The sequence below is a fragment of the Lynx rufus genome, unplaced genomic scaffold (assembly GCF_022079265.1).
Source record: "Lynx rufus isolate CCGP_SWC_20201006 ecotype Redwood Valley unplaced genomic scaffold, mLynRuf1.p SCAF_4, whole genome shotgun sequence".
Lineage (NCBI taxonomy): Eukaryota > Metazoa > Chordata > Mammalia > Carnivora > Felidae > Lynx > Lynx rufus.
In genome coordinates, this window is record NW_025814856.1 from 124,508,699 (window position 1) to 124,521,529 (window position 12,831).

The 12,831-nt window shown below is 44.1% G+C and overlaps 2 protein-coding genes across 3 annotated transcripts in view; one reads left to right on the forward strand and one right to left on the reverse strand.

Annotated features, from left to right (window-relative positions):
* FKBP9 (FKBP prolyl isomerase 9) overlaps nt 1-8,683 on the forward strand; it is a 42,148-nt gene extending 33,465 nt beyond the window's left edge. Inside the window, exons 8-10 of the mRNA XM_047097386.1 lie at nt 2,245-2,390; nt 4,896-5,059; nt 7,305-8,683. Coding sequence (XP_046953342.1) covers nt 2,245-2,390; nt 4,896-5,059; nt 7,305-7,481 — 487 coding nt within the window. The 3' untranslated portion in view covers nt 7,482-8,683. The remainder of the gene's footprint in view (nt 1-2,244; nt 2,391-4,895; nt 5,060-7,304) is intronic.
* Nucleotides 1-12,831, reverse strand: part of LOC124524942 (retinitis pigmentosa 9 protein) — a 192,175-nt gene that overhangs the window by 61,550 nt on the left and 117,794 nt on the right. The window lies entirely within an intron of this gene.

A 12,831-nucleotide genomic window follows, 5' to 3' on the forward strand; every position in this document is an offset into this window, starting at 1 on the left:
CTTATGCACGTGAAAATGGCCCACAAGGTTAGAGTAGTCTAGAAGGTCAATGGCTTGCTGTTATTGTCTTGCTAATGTTCATATTCTTGTCTGGTGCTCTGACTGCTGGGTGGGGGTAGGTGGGAAGGGGAAGTGGGGGTGGAAAACGAACAAAGGAATTCCTTCTCAGTGGGTTCAGGATATGCTTCTCATGTAGGGTGGGGAGAATCAGCCTTCCTGCCTTCTAATGTGTTTGGTGGATTCACAACATTCCTACAGAGCATCCGGTAGCCATGTGAGGCTCCTTCCTTTTATCAGACTCCATTCTATACCATGAGAGTCGTTTGTGGTACGTGTAAATCTACAATGAAGAGCAACATCCGGCATCCCCGATGGTCTGTTCTGGGCGTAAGCTTCAGAGTAATGGGAAAATGGGATGTAGGGTGGGATGTGTGTGGGAGAGGAAGGGAAGACCTGGTCCCACCCCGAGCCTTCCACGGGCGTTGTAAACAAGGAGGCAGGTGCTGCTGCGGGCGCTTTTTCATCAGCACGGAGAGAAACTGGCTGTGGAGAGGATGGAGGGAAACGTGGGCGGAGAGCCAGAGAGGGCAGCCTACAAGTGGGAAGCAGGAAGCTTGCAGTGGATGGGAAGCCAGGAATGCACAGAAAGAATGAGAAGAATGTCAGAGGAAAACTGGCAGGAAACAAACAAACAACTACACAAGCGGTTGATCTGAGGAAAAACAATTAGTGGGGCTTTCAGAGATGACACGTGAAAGCAAAATGTTTGCTTGGAGGATTTTCTTCATGTGTGTTTAAACTGGCCTCAGAGAGGAAGAATAAACATTTGTTATTTGATAGCTAAATGAGGTTTTTGAATATTCGGGAAGACTTTGAAACAGAGTATTCCCATGGGAGGTGCCAGTGGTCCCCGGAGAAAGGCAGGGTGAAGGTGCCTCTGTGCTGCTGACAAAGGAGGAATTGTGTGTGGGGCAGGACAGAGGATGTCCTGCTCCCTCCCACAGGCCTTGGGCCAAGGCATCTGGTGCCAGAGCTGGCTTTGTTTTGGTTTCGTCCCAGGTAGGACAAAGGCAAACCCTGTTTTGGTTTGTCAGTGCCAGAGAGCCAGCCTGGCCCTGGGAACCAGCTTGAGAAGAGAAAGTAGCCCTGCACCCAGGGGAAGCTGGGAAGCCTGAGAAGGGGATGTGACCCGAGGGGGCTGTCCCCTCCATGTTGCCACCATCCGGAAATGGGCATGAAGGGAGCCCTAAGATACTGGGGAGGTTTTTCTTCCTTGACATTGAAGAAGAAAGCGGTAGTGCCATACTTTCTGGAACTAGATTTATTTTCGGTAGTGAGGGAGGTGATAGAGGCAACTCTCTTGTACGTGGATGTCTCAGGGACCGTGGACATCAAGCATGCTTTAACTGTGGCTCAAGTTAAACTTTCGGTCATTTTTTTAGAGTCAAAAACTATTGCAGACACAAGCACTTCGCATACTCAAGGCCATCCATTTTTTGAGCTCTTTATACTTGTTCTCCTCCGTGCCAGCATCATGAGTTATTTACTGTTGAGAATATCCCTGTGAGATAGCTATTATTACCACCAGTTTATAGATGAGGAAATTGAGAGGTTTTATTTTTCAGCATCCAATCAAGTGGCAGAAGCAAGATTCAGAGTCAGGTCTTGATAAATCCGAAACACATAAATCCAAAACACAGGGTTATGCATTTTTCAAATTCTCATGAAAACTCCTTACTAGGGTATTTATTAAAATATAGAGAAAAGTTGTAAGAGCAGTACGAAGGAAGGACTTCTTTTTTCCCCGAATCACTGGGGATAGGTTGCCACCATGATGTCCCATCACCCATTTCCTACAAATGTCGACATTGTCCTACATAATTCAACGCATACTTTATAACCAGAAAGTTAACACTGATACGTTATCATGTTTTAATCCCCAGACCCCACCTAAGTTTTGCTACTTGTTCCCAGAAGGTCTTTTATAGCAAAATGATCCCACTCCATATTCTCCAATACTCTGGACTGGTTCCTCAGCCTTTCCTTGATTTTCACCTTGACACTTTTGAAGATTACAGGTTCGTTTTTTGCAGAATCGTTCTCAGTTTGCTCTTGTCTGATGTTTCTTCCTGATTAGATAGGGGTTCTGTGTCTGTGGCAGAAGAGATGGTCCTTTTCATGAAAACGCTTTCAAATATCGATGGGTTGATGACCTAACGAGGGACTCTTCTGTTTCATTTTCAGGTGGAATTTAGGCAAAACGTATAATATTGTTTTGGGATCTGGACAAGTTGTGTTGGGAATGGATATGGGTCTCCGAGAGATGTGTGTTGGAGAGAAACGGACAGTGATCATCCCACCCCACCTGGGCTATGGGGAGGCTGGCGTGGGTGAGTAAGCACCAGCATTAAAGGGTTTTGGGGCACGTTCACAATCTGAGTGTTGTGCTTTTGGGGTACCATATTTAGAGCCCCAATATGCTTCTTCCATTTAAAACCCAAAGAATCAGGGGCGCCTGAGTGTCCGACTTCGGCTCAGGTTGTGACCTCACGGTTTGTCAGTTCAAACCCTGGATTGGGCTCACTGCTATCAGCAGAACCCACTTCACATCCTCTGTCCCCTCTTTCTGCCCCTCCTCTGGTTGTGCAGGCTCTCTCTCTGTCTCAAAAGTAAATAAACATTAAAAAAAAACCTGGCACCTGGCTGGCTCAGTTGGTGGAGCATGCAACTCTAGATCTTGGGGTCATGAGTTCAGGCCCCATGTTGGGCGTAGAACTTACTAAAAAAGAAACAAAAAAACAATAAAGTGCCTGCTACTTCCTCCAGTCCAAGAAGAAACACTTCAAAAAATGGGTACCCTATAAGACCTTGTGATATATATTATAAATAATTATAACATAATAATTTTAAAAAAGATATTATATATACATGCATGTATATATATTCATATACTTACATTTGAGCCCATACTACCCATACTATATATACTGTTCTCAAATTTGTGTTTACAGTCATATCTTAGGTCAGGATTTTAAGGCATACTGTTTTATTCTTAAGGTTCTGCTGTAGGATTTATTCAAAAATTCTACCATTGTGGTCTCTTCTAGTGCTTTTCAAACTTTTTTCACCGAGACATACAGTTAAGAAATACTTTTTATCTCCCCATCTGTGTTACACATAAACATGCAATTTATACATATACTCATACACAATTAGTTCTGTATATAAAATTTAAACTCAAGTTTTATGAAACCATACCTATCCTTTCTATGGACAGTGTACCCTGATCTATTTTATTCCTGAATTTAAAAAATTGGTGGTCACCATGCTGTAAATAGATTTCATGACTTACTAATGGTAAGTACCTACAGTTTGGAAAAAACCACTTGCTGGTTTTGAACTTTTTTGTTTTTAATTTATTTTTTAATTTACATCTAAGTTAGCACGTAGTGCAATAATGATTTCAGGAGTAGATTCCAGTGATTCGTCCTCTATGTATAACACCTGGTGCTCATCTCAACAAGTGTCTTCTTTAATGCCACTTACCCATTTAGCCCATCCCCCCCCCCCACAAACCCTCCAGCAACCCTCTGTTTGTTCTCTATATTTATTTTTTTTGTTTTTTTTTTTTTTTTGGTTTTTGTTTTTTTTTAGCGTTTATTTATTTTTGAGACAGAGAGAGACAAAGCATGAACGGGGGAGGGTCAGAGAGAGGGAGACACAGAATCCGAAACAGGCTCCAGGTTCTGAGCTGTCAGCACAGAGCCCGACGCGGGGGCTCGAACTCACGGACCGCGAGATCATGACCTGGGCCGAAGTCGGCCGCTTAACCGACTGAGCCACCTAGGCGCCCCTGTTCTCTATATTTAAGAGTTTCTTATGTTTTGTCCCTCGCCCTGTTCTTATATTATTTTTGCTTCCCTTCCCTTATGTTCATTTGTTTTGTATCTTAAGTTCCTCATATGAGTGAAGTCATACGATACTCGTCTTTCTCTAACTAATTTCACTTACCAGAATACCCTCTAGTTCCATCAACGTAGTTGCAAATGGCAAGATTTCATTCTTTTTGATTGTCGAGTAATACTCCATTGCATATATATATACCACATCTTCTTTATCCATTCATCCATCGATGGACACTTGGGCTCTTTCCATACTTTGGCCATTGTCAATAGCGCTGCTATAAACATGGGGTTGCATGTGCCCCTTCGAAACAGCACACCTGTATCCCTTGGATAAATACCTAGTAGTGCAATTGCTGGGTCGTGGGGTAGTTCTATTTTTAGTTTTTTGAGGAACATCCATACTGTTTTCCAGAGTGGCCGCACCAGCTTGCATTCCCACTAACAATGCAAAAGAGATCCTCTTTCTCTGCATCCTTGCCAACACCTGTTGTTGCCTGAGTTGTTCATGTTAGCCATTCCGACAGGTGTGAGGTGGTATCTCATTGTGATTTAATTTGTATTTCCCTGATGATAAATGATGTTGAACATTTGTTTATATTATAGTCTGTTAGCCATCAGGATGTCTTCTTTGGAGAGTGTCTATTCATGTCTTTTGCTCATTTCTTCACTGGTTTATTTGAATTTTTTGGTTTTTTTTTAGTTTGTTTGTTAGTTTATTTATTTAGAGCACGAGCAGGGGAGGGGCAGAGAGAGAAGGAGACAGAGAATCCCAAGCAGCTCGATCCTACTACCCTGAAATCATGACCTGAGCTGAAATCAAGAGTTGGATGCTTAACTGACTGAGCCACTCAGGTGCCCCTGGTGTTGAGCAGGAAATGCTTGCCATCTGTGAGGCAGCTGGAACCTTGGGTGGGGTGGGGGGGAGGTTGAGATGGGCATGCCTGCTGCCTGGTGGTGCTAACCCTGTTTCCTCCCTTATTGGTGAGGCAGATGGAGAAGTGCCCGGCAGTGCCGTCTTGGTGTTTGACATTGAGCTGCTGGAGCTCGTGGCGGGTCTGCCTGAGGGGTACATGTTCATATGGAATGGCGAGGTGTCACCCAACCTGTTCGAAGAAATTGACAAGGATGGTGATGGAGAAGTCCTCCTCGAAGAGGTAACCGACCTTCAAAAGAGAGTGGGACTAAATGAGCTGGGGCAGCCTTATTGGGGCAGGGGATCCATTCCAGATGTGAAGCCTTCTCAGAGTGAGGAGGACGCACTTTTGTACACACTCTCTAAATTGAAGCTCACAGTTCCTCTCTGGAGAAACTGAGGCCCTGAGAGGTACAGGGCTTGATCCCAGGGCTGACAGATCTAGATTTGGTTCTCAGTTCCTGGGTGCTCACTGTATGCCTGCATTATGTTGAATGTTTTTCATATACATTCTCTTGCTTGGCCCTTGTGGCAGCCATGTAATCATCATCCCCGTTTTTCAGAAGCAGCAGCTGTACGCAGACGAGATAAATGATTTGCCCGAGGTCACAGAGCTACCTAGTGGTTTGAGCCATGGTACATATCTCCATCTTGATCATCTAGGTCCTGGGTGGATTCTTCTGTAGCAGACACCCCTTCATGGAGCTAGAGAAGAGTTGGCTGTCCTGTCACACCCTCCTCAGTTCCAGTATCTGCCTGTTCCACATCTGCTTATTCAAGGACACGGCTCCAGCCTTCTCCCCTTTCTCTCTTACATCAGCCACATTTCCCTGGCTACTGGATTGCTCACATTAGCATAAAAACATGCTATTATTTTCCCTTTTCTTGGTGCATCTTCTCATTTAGTTTCTTTGCTCCCTTTACAGCGAAAATGTCAAAACTTTTAAATCCACTCCTGTCAGACATTTGTCCTTCTGTGTCACTGAGCCTGGTCTTGCTAAGGTGACCAGTGCCTTTTATGTGGCTGCCGCCAGTGGTCACTGCTCACTGTCCTCACTCTTGGACACAGCTGACTGCTTTGCAGGACACCTTCTTTCCCTCGCTTCCAGACCACACTTTCTTGGTGTTCCTTCTACCTCACTAGTGGCTCCTTCTCAGGAATCTTCTCCCTCTCTTCATGCTGGAGTGTCCCCAGCCTGAGTTTTGAGCTTGTTCTCTCCTCCATCTCATGTCACTCCCTTGGTGATCTCAACCAGTCCAGTGGCTTTGTCATCCGCATGCCATGACTGGTCTGGTCTTCTCTCTCTACCTCCTACTCAGACATCTAATTGCCCACCTGACATCTTCATTTTTTGAATGCTGCTGCTACCTCCCTCTCCTGAACTTGCCTCACCCAAAGCCTTCCTCATCTCCTCTGATGGCAACTCCGTCCTTCCAGTTGCCAGGTGAGAGCACTCAGTAATCTTTGACGCCTCTCTTTCTCACATGGGCTATAGTAAACCCACCAGGAAATCATCCTAGCTCTATCCTGAAAATTTATCTACATCTCACCACCTCCAGTTGGTAGCATCTTGGGCCACTGTCTGCTTGGTCTTGCTTGGACCTCTACGAAGGTCTTTGTGCTTTTCAGCCTTGCCCCTCACGGCAGCCGGAGTGATCCTTCTGAAACTTCAATTGGATTATGGCTTGTCTCAGAACCCTGCAGAAGCCCCTCTGTTTCCAGAGTCCTTACAGTGGCCTGCAAAGACCCCAAGAAGGTTCTCCACGACCTGCTCGCTGTAACTTCCTCTTCAGCTGCTTCTCTCTACCAGGCATTGCACACGCTGGGCCTTTGCACCAGCTGTCCCTCCACCCAGAAGACACTTCCCTGGATAACTGTTTGGCTCATTCCCTCCCTTCCTTCAAGCCTTTGCACAGGTCTCTCTTTTTCATTAGGGTTTTACTCTGACCACTGGATTGAGACCTCAACCCACTCGCCGACCTGTACTCTTGATCCTCCTTACTTGACTCTACTCCTTTGTTTTCTGGAGCATTGCACTTTTGAACTTAATATGTGACTTACTTAATTTTTTATGTTCTTTTCTAATTGTGTGTCTTTCCCACTAGGATATATGCTAGAATTACAAGGGCAAGGTTATGTTTTCATTGTATGAAGGAAAGAAGGGAGGGAGGGAGGCAGCAGTGTTCTCAGAGGCAAAGATGGTTAGGGCTTCAGCCTGTGGTGGAGAGCTAAGTGTTGATTTAGGGAGAAGGGATAGCTCCATTCACTGCTTCGTGGAGCCTAGGAACTTCTGGAGTTATTAGTCATTACGGTTATACACCTGCATCTGGAGGGAGAAACACCAGGCAGGTTGCGTAGCTCACAAAATTGCGTCTGTTTTGCAAGCTTAGACTCAAATTCCAGCCCCATTGCCCTCGGGACGCTCTGTTCAGACCCTGGCTCGGCTGCTGTATCTCATGGTCTGTCCTGTCCCCTCTCTTTCCAGTTCTCAGAATACATTCATGCCCAGGTGGCATCTGGCAAAGGGAAACTCGCTCCTGGTTTTGATGCTGAGATGATTGTGAAGAATATGTTCACCAACCAGGACCGGAATGGAGATGGGAAGGTCACGGCAGAGGAATTCAAACTCAAAGACCAGGAGGCTAAACATGATGAACTCTAAACCTGCCTTGGGCCACCTGCGTGATACCAAGCCCCCAGTCATGGCTGAAAGTGAAGCGAAGGCCCGCGGGTCTCTCAGAAGGTGAATCGTCCACAAGTAGTAGATGGTCACATAGTATGTGGGGCATATGTCAGGGATGGGTCGATACACATGGTGAGAATTTTAGGCCAAATGCCAGTGATATGAAAATCAGTGTCAGGTGCCTTAGCAGGGGCTGTGTAGAATATTGAAGAGGCTGCACTGTCAACCATTGTTTTGTGAGCCTTCTGTGTAGTTTTGTTATTAAAGGAAAATAGTGTCATACAGAAGTCATAACCATTTTGGAGGGAACAGAAGAAAAAGCGTCCAGGAGGTCTACATAAAGAGCATTAAAAAAATTTTTTTTAACTTGCTGGTGTTTTAAAAGTGTTCTCCAGATGAGCAGAAAAGACAAACGGCCTGCCCCAGCAGTATTTCCTCAAAAGCCCCAGGATGGGGCCCTTTTGTCAGTGGCCCGTACAGGCTCTGGTAATGCCCAGCTTCCACTTTCCTGCTACACACACACACACACATGCATGCACATGCACACACACCTACTTGCACATGTGTGCTTTGATAGTTAATCATGCTCTACCTGTTGTGGTCTTCCAATTGGCTGGGTGACTTGGAAGTTAAGAAGAAAATCAGTGGACCAAACAAGAGGCATCTTGGACTATGAGTAGAGAATTTGATTCTATGTTTGCCACATAAGATTATCTGCTTCACCCTTTCTTATTCCCATTGTCTATCCTCCCTGAATCTTTTGATCAGATAGATTTGTATAGGGCTTGTGGCTAATCCATGCTCCAGAGTATGTGACCAAGATAGGAAGTATCATCTCAACAGATGAGCATACACAAGGTGACATATTTCTGCTCATTTGTGTCCTGGAGAGGGAGGTGCCCTAAAGCCCATGGGCCTCTCTCTGTGTAGAAAAACAAGGACACTGTTACCTGCCCCCATGTTACGCAGTAACCAACAACCTTGCTGCCTTATGTCCTCTGTTCCCAAGTGGTGGTGGCGTCCACCCTGAAGTAATCAGTAATTTTCCTTTTGAAACTGCTTTATTTTTACTAATTTAAACTGTTTTGTACTGATGTAGCCCTGAGATAGTTCATGAAAATGCTGTGCACTCCTTCAATGGAATAAATGTTGGAAAACTGAACTTTTCATATATAAAAAAATTGAATGATAATATCAAGTGTTGTGGAGTTTTATTTGAAGGCTGAGAGGGTCCTATGAGAATACGTCTTGATTATCCATTGAGAATCGCCTCAAGGTGGGCTGCATCTCATTGAAGGTGGAGGAGTGTGACGGATAGTGTATGGGGGTGTGTCAGTCAGGTCCTGGCAGGAAACACACACACATACGGGCCTTCCAAAGAGAAGCTATGTAAAGGACTTTACAGATGTGTGGACAGGGCCTAGAGACCTAGTTAGGATATCAAGGTACCATGATAGATGTTGGCCAGCAGCAGTAGGGGGCTCTTCTACCCCCCTGGGGCTGAAAGGTTAAAGGGGAGACACAGCCACGCCCAGAAGTGTGGCTGGCGCTGCAGCAGAGGAGGGCAGAGACACCCCATTCTCTGTCCTGTAACTCGTTCCCATTCGCTGAACCCAATCTGAAGCTAAAGGAAGAGGAGCTTAGTGGCTGGTATTCTGAGTCAGCTTTTTGGGGTGCAGAGTAAGGTGAAGGGCTGTAGGCATTGGAGTGGGAGCAAATAGAGGATAACTGGCACATGTATAGAGAAAAATACGTTTTTTTAAAAAAGCAAATGTTACAGTTTACTCTTTGCAGGAGCAATTTCAGGGACTCTGTATGCTTTTGGAAGGCAAAGGAGATGCCTGCCCATGGCCTTCCTGGCTGTTGCTGTCATGGTAACTAACATTCCTTAACCGTCTCCTACCTGGCACATAGTCACTCAAGATTTTTTGTTTAACAGAATTCCTTAAGTGCACGAGATAGGTTAATAATTTTGCTAAATGGAATTGCCCTTTGGAATGCACTTGATCTGTAACACCTCATTATCCTTACACATCTTCATGAAGATAAAAACCTTGTGCTTATTCTGTCCCAGGTTTTTAGTTGGTCCTGTCTGAATTTCTTCACTGGTTGTTTTCTTTGGTGGTGGACAGGTTTGCTGAATAAAAGATATGCTTCTCTGGGGAAATTAAGCACTGTGGGCCTTAGAGCTTCAAGAATAGAGGGAACATTTAAATTTTTTTTTTAACTTTTTAAAATTTATTTTGAGAGAGAGAGAGAGAAGAGAGAGATAGCACTAGTGTGGGAGGGCAGAGAGAGAGGGAGAGAATCACAGCCAGGCTCTATGCTGTCAGCACAGAGCCCGACTTGGGGCTTGATCTCACGAACCAAAAGATCATGACCAGAGCCAAAATCAAGACCCTTAATCAACTGAGCCACCCAGACACCCCTCAACCAATTTTTTTAAAAGTAATCTCTATACCCAACATGGAGCTTGAACTCATGACCTCGAGATCAAGAGTCTTGTGCTCCACTGACTGAGCCACCCGAGAGCTGGGTAGCTTGTTTTTGTTTTTTTTTTTTAATTTTTTTATTTTTTTCAACGTTTATTTTTTTTGGGGACAGAGAGAGACAGAGCATGAACGGGGGAGGGGCAGAGAGAGAGGGAGACACAGAATCGGAAACAGGCTCCAGGCTCCGAGCCATCAGCCCAGAGCCTGACGCGGGGCTCAAACTCACGGACCGCGAGATCGTGACCTGGCTGAAGTCAGACGCTTAACCGACTGCGCCACCCAGGCGCCCCGCTTGTTTTTGTTTTTAAACTGCCTGCTTGACTGCTGAACTGGAACCTTGGTCTTTTTTGGCCTTCAGACTCAGACGGAAATATTGGCTCTTCTTGGTTCTCCAGCCTGCCACCTGTTGTGTTTTTTTTCTTTCCTGAGGTGTAATGAACAAATAAAATTTTAAGATACTTAATGCATATGTGATGATTTGATATATGTACATGTTTACATTGTGAAAGGATTTCTCCATCTATCACTTCACGTGTGTGTGTGTGTGAGAGAGAGAGAGAGAGAGAGAGGGAGAGAGAGAAAACATTTAAGTTCTACTCTTAGCATTTTAAAACTATACAATACAGGGTTACCAACTATGGTTGCCATGTTATACATTAAATCCTTAGATCTTAATTATCTTATAGCTGGAAGTTTGTACTGTTTAACCAAACTCTGTTTCTCCCATCCCCCTGCCCCTGGTAACCATTTTTTTTACTCTATTTCTGTAACTTCAACTTATTTTTTTTAATACCACATATAAATGATGCTGTGTAGTACTTATCTTTCTAAACCTTTGGCTTGTTGTTGAGCGCTACTGGGGCACTTTGATTCTTCCTGCTGCTAAGGAAGGCATTCAATTATCTGTGACCATGACAGAGGCTTTAATCTCTGGCTCAACCAGCTGCTCAGATGGCCTCACCTCATGATGCTGCTGCAACCCTGTTTCTATCTGCGTTATGATTAAGGGTTATAGCTCTGTTGGCAAGACTGTGAGTACTCATTAGGGAGCCAAATACAAGGTAGGGATGCCACAAAGCATTTTTCTCAATCACATCGTATACTCATTTTCTGTGTTGCTGCTTGAGGCAGTTTGGATCGGCTGTAGATTGGGATCACCTAACTTATGACTCATGCAGATTTTGGACTTTGGGCCCTAAAGATGAAGTAGGTCATTGATGCCCAGTGGGAGATTAGAGTATCTCAGAGAACATGACATCTGAGTATGCATGTGACCTGTGTGCTTGAAACACCACTTAAGCTATCTTGCGAGCGTAAGCAATCTGCATTATTTTGTTGAAACCTGGTGAGTTTTGATCTCTCATTACTTAGGAATTTACAATACCTTTCAAAATTATTACTTAAAAGACAGAAAAAAACATTTCATTTTGGCAACAGAGTGGGCCTGAGTGCAATTACACGTAAGTGCTTATATATAGCACTTCAATGTCTTAGGTTTCTAGGAACAAGTTTGCTTTCTTTGAAGTCTTTTTCCCTTGGCTTTCTTGGGGATCTGGTGTCTGTTTATAAACTAAGAATACTGCTCCCAGTTACTTATTGCTAGTTGCAGATATCACACTTTCATGCTTATTAAAATAGTGTTTGAGGGGCACCTGGGTGTCTCAGTCGGTTAAGCATCTGACTTCGGCTACACGAGGGCAGGAAGCATGTCTGGTGTGTTAATTGTTTCTCTAGAACCTAGCCCACAGTAAGGACTTCAATCTTTGGTGGGATGAGTGACTCTTCATTGAATCAATCTTCACCTCAAATTAATACCCCATTTTAGAGATGAGGAAACTAAGGCCTTGAAAAGGTAGAAACTTACGAAATGTTGTAGTTAGAATCTAAGACTCAGATCCAGGTTTGATTTGAAGGCCTGTACCCTTTACACCTCAGCCACACTTTATCTTACCTATTAAACTTGTACTGAAATACAAAAATAAGTATAAAACACAGCAGGACTGGTGAATCTTGAGGTAACCTTGGATAAGTCTCCAAATTATTCAAGATCCCATGAAATTTTTTCTTCCTTTTTAAAAAATATTTATTTATTTATTTTTGAGAGAACGTGAGAGAGTGCAAGTGGGGCAGGGGCAGAGAGAGAGGGAGACAGAGAATCAAAGCAGGCTTTAGGCTGTGAGCTGTTAGTACAGAGCCCGACATGGGGCTTGAACTCATGAACCATGAGATCATAACCTGAGCCGAAGTCAGATGCTTAACCAATTGACTGAGCCACCCAGGCACCCCTCTTTTATTTCCTGATTCTCCATGGTGTATGCCTTGAACCTGAAGTCTGGTTAAAAAAAGTGTTCAATAATCTACCTAATTAACTCTGGTCTTATCAAACATATCATGGAAAGCAGAGTTCCTGTGAAATCACTCTGGAACAAAGTAGTATCTCTGACAGTTTTTGTTTTTCGGTTTCATCAAAATTGTTCACCTCGGCACTCAAAACTGCTTTACCTCCTAAAGTAAAATTCAAAATAAAAAACAAAAAACAAAACTCTTAACAGCTAATGCTTAGACTCTTAAGAAAATGTGGTAGTTACCACACTGCCGGTGTTCACTAGGGCTACAAAATAACTTTGTTTCTTCAGTTCACCCAGACTGTGCTCACACTTTTGCGGACAAATAGCCAGCAATACTGAATACTTGCGCTAAGCCATTCTAAATGGAAATACAAAATTTAAATGCATACGTAGATGTAGATGAGTACATCTCATTCTCACAGGGATGTATCTGGAGGACGTATCATTACCTTCACTTTACAGATGAGCAAACTGGGGCACAGGTTAAAT